The sequence below is a fragment of the Rhagoletis pomonella genome, unplaced genomic scaffold (assembly GCF_013731165.1).
Source record: "Rhagoletis pomonella isolate Grant_MI unplaced genomic scaffold, Rhpom_1.0 Rhpom_scaffold_00018, whole genome shotgun sequence".
Lineage (NCBI taxonomy): Eukaryota > Metazoa > Arthropoda > Insecta > Diptera > Tephritidae > Rhagoletis > Rhagoletis pomonella.
This window is the reverse complement of record NW_023458572.1, coordinates 1,332,648-1,343,300: the sequence shown is the minus strand read 5'-3', so window position 1 is coordinate 1,343,300 and position 10,653 is coordinate 1,332,648. Positions and strand designations below refer to the sequence as shown.

At 34.5% G+C, this 10,653-nt stretch overlaps 1 protein-coding gene across 1 annotated transcript in view; it reads right to left on the bottom strand.

Moving 5' to 3' along the window:
- Positions 1-6,447: 6,447 nt before the first annotated feature.
- The window catches only part of LOC118749535 (neuronal acetylcholine receptor subunit alpha-7-like), a gene marked incomplete at its 5' end in the record, with an annotated part of 18,588 nt that continues 14,382 nt past the window's right edge, over positions 6,448-10,653 (bottom strand). Inside the window, 1 exon segment of the mRNA XM_036484339.1 lies at positions 6,448-6,557. Within this exon segment, the coding sequence (XP_036340232.1) occupies positions 6,474-6,557 (84 nt within the window).

The window sequence follows — 10,653 nt, the reverse complement described above, 5'->3', positions numbered from 1 at the left end:
TGTTAAGGATAGCCCATAAAATCTCATTGACGATTCTTCTCTGCAGCTCGTTCTTTTGCAAAAAAGTCAAGCTAAGCGATGAAAATCAATGGAAAAATAAATTACTTTTGAATGGTCAAATGAAAATGTGCAATATTTTTTTTTTTATGAAATAGAAGCAGGAAATAATGTTACTCATACGCCACATCGTACTTGGTCCTAATCGTACATCCTCATACATGGCGAATGAGTAACATTTTCCATGCTAAAGTAAAATTTTTTTTAATCTTTTTTTTTTTGTATTTTTAGCGTATTTTAGGGTATGTCAGTGCAACAAAGCCGAGTAGTGGTAAATTTTTAAATCAGCTCGAAATCGTTTGAAATCTCTAATTATACATATGCACCAGGAATATCGTTAAATTCTTATGGCGTAACGTCTTACTTATAAGAAATAAATTGTTTTAAACGCTTTCTTATGAAAAACCAAAATTTAATTACCGACTACCTAGCACTGCAAGTATATATTTACTCGAAAAAACTGCAGTGCTGAGACTGACTTGCCTCCAGAAGAACGATGATTTATGGACAATAAAAACAATGGTGGCAATGTACCACGGCCCTGTGCCATATGCAGAACAAACAAAAAGGTGTGGAACATGATCGAAAAAAAACGCTTTGACTAAATCGAAATGGTAATCGAAAACAGCTCGAAGCACATTCACGCAGATACAAAAAAAACAAACTGCACATCCAGTGAAAATATTTAATTCAGAATTTTGTTTTTTTTTATGCAGAAATGTTTCCAGAGCATATGTATAAAAAAAGTACATAAGTACTTATGTACATAAGAGCGAATGGAGCTACTGCAAGTGGCAAAATAAGAGCGCTGTAGGATACTTATGTATGTATAAACGCGCACACAGGACTATGAATTGAGAGATGTGTATGTGGGTGTGCGCGCATAGGGCGGATTAAAGCAATTTATGTCGCTGTAAGCGCTCCAGTGATTTAACAACGCCCTACCACTTTTTACTTCGCATTAAATGTGTGGATTAACACGACAACAGTTATGCTGATATTCGTGCATATAAACGAACATGGATACACATAGTTAGATATGTATGCACGTATCACATTTTCATGTTTGTACGCGCTAAGCAATGGGCTTTTCCTACCATTGGTATCAAAGCTGTGGCCGTTGCCGTATTAACAAGTATTTGTATATTTATATACTATACATACGTATGTATATATGTAGTATGCACGCAACATAATGCTAAACAATATGCGTAATTAATGTCGGTGTTGGCTTAAAGTTTTCAATGAAATATTAATTAAAATGCGTTTGCTATTTATTTTGTATGTGCAGGCATATGCTCCTATACATATATACATATTTAATACAGTATATTTTGCTTTGCTGCCTCTATGCTTAAGTGCACATTTAAGATACCTACCCCAAAATGCGCATCAAAAGCATTATTTTTAACATTTATAAGGAAACTGCTCCGATAGATGCATTGAACATACCTGCACATTGGCGATACCTGCCTTAAAAATTGTGCGACTAGTATCAATTATCAATGAAAGTATTACGTTTACCTGCACTGGCCCTACAATTACCTAATTTAAAACCTTTTATTTATTTTGCTCATCTCGCACAACAACGAAAATGGCTATCAATTTATGTAGTTATATAGATAATTTGATAACATTCGGTAAAAATTTCGAAAGCAGTAATTTCTGGCAAAATTGTGTACGCAAGCGGAAAGTGCATCTAAGCGAATAGGCAGATAAACGGAATATACTGTACAACTAAAAGCTCTAAAAGTGGTTGATTATGAAATTGTTATATTTTTTTTATTTGAATTCAAAATTACCTAAACAGTTTGTGTTTGGTTTTTATTTTATTTGTGTATATAATGACTAAACACTTATTTTATGAGGTCAAGCCATATCCTATTAGATTTAACCAAAAATCAACTTAAACTTCTTAAACTAAAAATCTACTTCCGTATTAAAAAATATAAAAAAAAACATTGTTTTAGTAAGTTAAAACCCCTTAAAATAGGCAAAGTTCTTATTTGTACTCAACACGAATGCTGTGTGTTGCATGTTTTGCAGACCGTCTTGAGCCGTTTTGTGAAGGGCTTGTGTTGGTCTGAATAGTTAAATAAAAACATGAAAAGTTGTCAAAATTTAATTTGTACATATTGCACTCGTACGTTTTTCCAAACTTTGTTGAGCGCTAGGCAACTGGTCATCACATTTAGCAATACCAATATCTACTAATGCAAAGCCAGAACATTTTTAAAAAATAGTGAACTTGTTCAAATAAAATTTTAAACTTGTAACTTAGTAAGTACACATTTTTAAACAGTTTAAGAGCCAATTAAAAATTTTACTACTTTCAAAATTTTATTACAAAATTAATTTTAATACCAAAAATGGTTTGCTTTTATTTGCACGTTATGTACGCAAAATTACGTGTTTGTATGTGTATACGTGTCTATGTATAAATTAACTGTTTGCACAGATAATTATTTTGCATGCGCATTTGGTTGCGTGTGTAAACTTAGATTTAAGCAATGCGCCATTTAATGCCACCATTTCTAATTTTTTTTAAATCAAAAATATTTGTTTTTGTAGTTCATTGGCTGTATCATTATAGGAGTATTCTCGATCTGTTGCATACTGCCTAGCTTGGTGCATAGATGACATAAATGGCATTATTGGATAATTTTGTTGTTGTTTGAACACATGTAACATCATCAAAATTATTCAATCTTGATATTTATGCTATCTATGCACCAAGCTAGGCAGTATGCAACGGATCGAGAATACCCCTTATGCACTATCTCTGCATGTATGTACATATATATCGCTACCTAAGGGTGAAAAGGTGCTAAGTCCTTCTTTTGAAATTGCTCAGGTGAGGCGAAAAACCAATGAAGGTTCGCATCATCTGTCATTCTGCATCAAAAACTAAATTAAAAAAAAACAAGTAAGAAAGTCTAAGTTCGGGCGAAGCCGAACATTAAATACCCGGCGCAAGTATTAAATATATGTTTTTTCACCTTTCCGAAACCTTCCGCTAGATGGTAAGCCGGGGTGTATCAATTTTGAGTAAACTAGCGTCCTTCAATTTGGAAATATTGAAGTTTCAAGCATTTCTTAAATTTACCGTTATATGAGAATCGGCCGTTATTTTAGTCCGATTTCAATATTTTTCAACGCTTTGCTTCTATGTGGCAAGTACAATAACCACACCGAGTTTGGTACAAATTGGTAGAACGATTACCGATATACTTATATGTGATCATAAGTGGGCGGTGCCACGCCCATTTTCCAAAATTTTACCATAAACGTATTTCTTGGTAAAGAATTGTTGCAAGCATCAATTTTGAATAAATTAGCTTCAATATTTAATGATTTATCGAAGATTTTGTATTTCTCCAAATTACCGTTATATGGGATGTGGGCGTGGTTATTGTCCGATTTTAAAAAGTTTCGGCGGTTTTTTATGCTGTACCAAGGCCAACAACTGTGCCAAGTTTGGAAGAAATTGGTGCAGCGGTTACCAAGATATACACATGTAACCATAAGTGGGCGTGGCTACGCCCATTTTCCAAAAATTTATAATATTCTTATTTTTCGTGTAAAAATTATTGCAAATATCAATTTTGACTGAATTATCTTCAGTAGTTACTAAAATATCGCAGTTTTCGTATTTCTGGAAATTACCGTTATATGGGAAGTGGGCGTGGTTAAAGTCCGATTTCGCCCATTTTCAATACCAACCTACCTTGGATTAAGGGAAACCTACATACCAAATTTCGTTGAGATATCTCAATTTTTGCTCGAGTTATCGTGTCCACGGACAGACGGACAGACGGACAGACGGACAGACGGACGGACGGACGGACAGACAGACATGGCTTAATCGATTTCTTTTTTCATCCTGATCATTTATGTATACATTTGTCTATATCTATCTCGATTCGTTTTGGCTGTTACAAACAACCGTTATGTGAACAAAATTAATATACCCTTGTGCACAAGTGCGCTCGGGTATAAAAAGTGGACTTGGCACCTTTTCACCCGTAGGTAGCGATATGTATGGTATTATCTATTGAAATAATTAGCGATAGCGTTCAAATTAATATTTTAGTTATACGCCACAAATTCTACCTTAATTTAAATTGAACAAAAATACACGAACATACATACATATGTAGGTATTTGCTTGTCCGTATATGTTAATTCTAAACTAACACTATGCTGATTAAGGTTAAATTTTCACGTTGAAATAAATACATATATACCGCACCAGAAAAAAAGTTCGCCAAGAAAAGTTAGGAATGCTAATCCCAGGATCCCGGCCTTTTTAGGTCCAATATATGCCGGGATTCTTGGCAAATCGGGACTTGTAATTTGCACTGATGACAATAATGAAAAGTCATTTTCTTGACTACTGTTGGCTATATTTTTGTTTTTTATTTAATAACTGATATTTTTTTTTGTTTTTCACTCTGACGTCAGTAACCCAAAAATGATTTAAAAAATTCAGTTAAATGTGCTTAGAGCAGAAGTATGGATATCAAATTAAAGAGGAAATTTCGTAGAATTTAATCAGATTCAATCTTTTGGTACATAAGGACTAGTAAATGTTGAAAATGTTCTTTTAAAATTTTATCCTTTAAATTTCGCAATATTTGCTTTTGAAAAAATTATATGTTAAAGACTTATAAAAACTCGATAAGATCCTCGAATTTCGTCCTACTAACTTTATCAGCTTAAAAAATTACCTATTCGTCTTTGTGAATCCAAAAATTTTTTATTTTTAAATTCTAAAGAAATTCCCTCTTTCATTTGGTACACATATTTTCATTCTACATTGCATTGAATTTTTGGAATTAATCATATCTTTGAAATTACAAAGTCCTTTAAAATAGAACTTGACGTCAGAGAGAAAAAATTTAAACGCCACTTTAAACAAAAAAAAGTAGGTTTCAAACCCATTTATTTATTATTTATTTTATGGTAGAAGAGATAGAAGCAATTTTTTTCGATTTAAGTTGTTGAAAAGTAATGAATATCTAAGTCCCGGGACTATTCCCGGGATGCCGGGATTGTGATAACCACATCTCGAAAATCCCGTTATCATAAAAAGCGGGAAAATTTACACCCCTAACATATACATAGATATATGAATGTTCATCTCATTTTTCATTCACGTTCCGCATGGCGTATGAGCAACATAGAAAAGGGGTTTGTAAAATTTTCTTCTATATGTCGGGCACCTTACCCACGGTGTGTGGTGATCAGTGGTATTTCAGGCTATATTTGTGCACCTTCTTCTCTTCTCTCAACGTTTAAAGCATAAATATTTTTAGATCCCTAGGGACCCACTTGAATGTTTGTTGATAAAAAGGGTAAGAGCAGATATTTCACGAAAACGCTTTTGTAAGCAAACTTATTTTCGGCTGTGTTTAAATTTGTGTAGGTCTTAAAATTCTGATTTTATCGCTCAGCACACAAAAAGACAAAGTATACGTGGAAAATTTACGTAGAAGCGATTGGCTTAGAAAATAAAAACTGTAGCTAAAATCGTAGCTTAGTTTCACAACAAAGAGCTTCAGTTTTCTATAAATTCCAAGATAATTTAAATAAATTCGTTAATAACGTCGACTAACAGCATTAATTTTTAATTCACCTTTAAATTTGCATAAAAAAAAAAAATTTAAACGACCTAAAAATTTAAGCCTTCTAAAAACGCAAACACAAACGTACTAAGGTCAAGTCGCAAAAGATGTAATAAGTTGTAAAATATAAATGAAGGCATTAAAAATTAAAGAAAGCTTATTGAGAAACTTGCTGCACTGGCCGACTGACCGGCTTTGATTGCCGTGAACCTTGGGCCAGCTCGAGGCAAAAAATAAAATATGCTTGCAGTGCAAACATCTACTTGTGTGTGTGTGTGTGTAAATGCAGCATAGAGCCGATTAGTTGTGAACGCGCCCGAGGGAGCAGACTTTGCTGTTGCCGGTGCTGGTGAGTTCAAATTTGTTTTTTTATTGGCTGTGGCTTAGGTGAGGAACGCAATGTAAATTGCTGCAATTAAGCTCGTGTACCGGCGGAAAAGGTGGACCAAACCAATGGAGAGAGTGCAATAAAGACGTATATCTTTTTTTGGGAAAACTTCAAGGTTATTCGTTTAATATTCATTGTGTAACGGAGTGATTTTAAATGAGAAAACTGTGCAGTGTGAACAGAACTCAAAAAAAATGCTTTGAAGTATGACATCAAAATATCTTTCAATAATTGCGGATAATAATCTTTGCAACACAAATTTCTATACCAAGATATGTACATAAGACAATACCAGTTAATTTCTACATCTGGTTAAATCAGATAAAGTTCCATATATGTAAATTGTGAACTTCTACACTGAAAGGCTCCACTCACCTGTTGTACATGAGCACATCGGGCTTCTACAGTCTGTGTGGAGGAATTCGGAGATCTCTCACGCCACCATATTCGCTTGAGTTCCAACGCAAGTTCATGTCGTTCCACTCCTATATAAAAAAGTAAAAGTTGTAGTTGAGTGTGGTGTAGTAGAGCATTATTTTTGGGAGCATCTAATATTTTTAAGTAGCTACTATTTTTCCGCTATCTTTTAATTTATTCGGTAATCTGACAAAAGTTCTCTACGATATTTACGTACATTTTCATTACGTTACCAAATGGAGCTTACGACTAACAGCTGTGAAAGAAAATTTCCTACATATATGTACAGTTATTAGTTTAAAACGCCCTTCCGTACAAAGTACGAGTAATAAAGTTTGTAAAACATCGCCGCAAAATGAACATTTGACAAAATGCTAGTCACAAGTTTCTAAGACGATGTTAAGTCACAATGAATGAATACCTATTAGACAGGCACCTATCAGGACTCCTGGAAATTGGAAGAGTTTATGCTTGGTCGGCTTAAGTGACTTCTTTGACCAACTACGGCTGGTAAACCGAAGGAAGGATGTTGAAACTTTCCAGTAAAAGACCGTCTGTCCGAAAACAGTGCGAAAGTTTTCACAGGAATAGCAGAAAATTAAGCAGTTCTAATAGGGAAGTATCCGCAGGCATTCTTCGACTAGTTTCTATCGCACCACAAGCGATCCTAAAGTCCTGATTGTTGCTTTTCTGTCGGAGCAGGTTAGGTTAGGCTAATGTGGCAGTCAGTTCAAAAGACCAACTCACTTATACTTCGCATGTTCATTGTGTTACCTCTCTTCAAGCTCTTATGAAGCGTAGAATTGGTTTTTCGTACAGCGGATAACTCTGTAACGCTGAGCAACTGCTGAGTAAGTGTTCGACTAATTCTTCATATTTCTCATCTTCTGAAACATTCGTGGCAGAAAATTCCAAACCTCGAAGAGTGCCTACCATGATACAAAAAACAAGGTAGTTCCATTGTCACTTTTTCGTCGCCATATTAACAACCTGACAATTAAGCAGATTGTGACATTTCGTGCTACCATACCCAATATCTAAAATCCTTCAAATTTTCTTATTAATGTTTTGTCGATTTAAAAATATTTTATTCTTAAGCATAGCATAATAAGAAATAAACAAGAAATAAGTTTGAAATTCCACAACATTTCCTTGAAACATTTTGCAACATGAAGCTAGCAGCACAATTTTCATGACATTTTTAAATACACATGTATATTTTAAATTGTGTGAAAGCTGACAGTTTATAGAATTCAGTAGCGACGAAAACAAAGGGGGGTTAAGTGGTTAAACCTTACCCAAGCCGATCATAAAACTTGCGACGCAATTTCGGCTTATTCCTGTGGGTCTTGGCAAGAATATAATCCCTGAGGGTTTAGCTTAAAATGGTTTTCGGGATACACCCTGTGATCATGTTACTTTCCAGAAGGTGTGGCGCCCGTTTTTCTGTACATATTTTCGTTGGAAAAATACCTTATCTCTGTATTCTAGTAAATGCTTCCAGAGGTTTTTATGCGTCCCCAGAATTTTAGTTTATTTGGCTTATACCGCTAGCTCTTTTGAACGGCTACGAGATTGTTTTCATATACCCCCATTTTTCATAGGTTTGGGATTGATTTCATTTACCTCTATTCCTAGTTCTACGGTGGCACGCCGCATTTTCCAATAAACTCTTATTTTTCCATGAGCTTAAGATTGACTTCATATACATATATCCATACAAAGTTCCAGGACTCTACAACAAATACTTTCAGAGATATTCACTATGAAAAATTCGATTTCTATGGGAGGTTCTACACGCACTTTAGATATCGGTTTTGTTTTAGCCTATAACCATTATTGGAAAACTTGTGTCCGAAATTTCAAAAAAAGCCGGTATGGGCATTGTGACTCCTCAAGCGAAATGAACTAATGATTGCAAAAAATGAAATCAAACATCGTAGTTGACCAAAAAAGAATATTAGACTTCATTTACTCAACTTCTGAGAATGTAGAAAAGCTAAGAAATATATAATAAGATAGGATATGTTAAAACAGCCTCCAAAAAATTTACTAAAGACGACCCTGGACTACACAAATCAGTTTTATTGAAAATTTGTTTTTATCTATTTATTTTATCCTTCAATTTTGGGTGTGTCAAAATTGTATGTGAAAACAATATGTGTTGCTAGAAAAATTTTATGGCCCATGAGTTCCAAAGTAAATTCCATTGATGTTAAATGGACAAGGACAATATGTATTAAATAACACATCGAATTGTGTAATTTCAGTAATTTGTGTAAATGTGTAATTTCAGAATTACATCAGAATCACGTATCCGATATAGAAAACTACATTGTGAATTAATGAGATGACATGAGGACACTAACATAATTTTAAAATATGTTCACCAAAATTGTATTAATATTAAAATAATGATTTGGCAAGTTGTTATCGAATTAAATGTAAAATTTAAACGTTTTCAAAATAAGATATTGATTTGTTTTAAAAGGTATATATTAATACAACTATTTACTTTATAATCCCAAATTTAGGATATAAAATGTCCCACACCAAAAAACTTACAATTGGGTAATGCCGCTTCGAATTTTTCACAATTGAGCAATTGTCAAAAATCTGCTTTTTAATCAAAAAGTTGTTTATTGAAACTACCTTCTTTTTTGTATCATGGTGCCTACTATGACCGGTTACACTAATCATGACCCTAAAAATGTTTTCTTTTGAAAGGCTGAGCAGTTCATTGATTTCAATTATCAATTTGCAGCCATAGAAACCTTGTTGTTATACAAGTGCCTTCATTTATTCATGAACTATTGAGGTCTTGAATAATGGTATATCTAATTCTTAATTTGCAGGTTCCCATGGGTATCTCAAATGTATCCCTGTCTTCGATCAGTGAAAAATTGGTACCTTTTTCTTGCTAGCTCATCGGCCCGGCAATTTTCCGTCAATACCTCTATATCCCGGAACCCATATGAGGCTGACGTTGAAGACCGAGGTAATATCTGTTAGAGCTGCCACGCTTCCTGAGCAACCTTTGATCTCAGCGTTATCGCATTCGTAGTCTTTTATGTGGCTAGAAATTCTGGCTGATAAAAGCTGAAGTGGCTCGGAATTCGGAATTATAATTTTTTAGAGAAAACTCCGTAGCCAACCCTATTGTCTACTTTGGATCCATCCGAGCAGAAATTTAACTCTTTCCTCTACATCAGGTTTCCACGTAAGCTTCCTATCCAATACGAGTCCTTCGAAGGAAGCTCCACACCCTTGAAAATTAGCGGGCAGACTATAGAGAGCATGTGTTTCCTTCTGAAGAGAATAACTTTAGTCCAGTTTCTAAGCGTAGCCATATTAGAGTGTACGGGAATTTAGACATTTGCCTTTAACGACAATTGTCAGGTCGTCAGCATAAGTAGTGACGTGAAGACTGCAAAATCTAAATAATAAGCCACTGCGCTTAAACTTAAATGAAGATTGAACGTTTTTTGACCTGTGTTCCGACTACAATAACTCCCTCAGAAAGACGCTAAGCAACTCGTTGGTAAATTCTTTTAGAGACAAAAAATAATCGCTTCTGGTCTTCCCCCCAGGCAAATAGGTTGAATATGAAAGACTTTTAGTATAAATTATTTAAAAACCGTAAGTTTGTGTGTTTTATGAACAAAAGTAATCTTGCTTCTCAGGTAAAATTTAGTTCGTTACCTTGTATTTGTGTTGCAAATCCTTTTCAAAGTGCAACAACTAAACACACTAACGTAAAAAAGACGTAACGCCATGCTTTTATGCGCCACTATGGCGGCCTAATTTCGACAAATTTTTATTAATAGCTTGTTGTTGTGCTCGCTTAAATGCGATTTCATAAGTAAATGTGTTGCCAGAAGTAATCAAAAGGCATTTGGCGCAACCGCCAAATTATAAACAAATGCAAAACGGACAAATTGCTTCAAGCCACACATCGAAAGTTGGCGGTTAAAGAAAGCGAAACGAAAGTGCGGAGAGACCAAATGTGCTTGAAAGCGCGGTTCCACTGCACTCATATTCACTAATTTCGATTTCAAATATGGATTATTACACAACTAAACAATGGCGGCTCTTAATGGATGGGTGGTACTAACAAGAAAGCACTAATGGATTGTGAAACAGAGAGCAGAGTGAAAGGGTTTG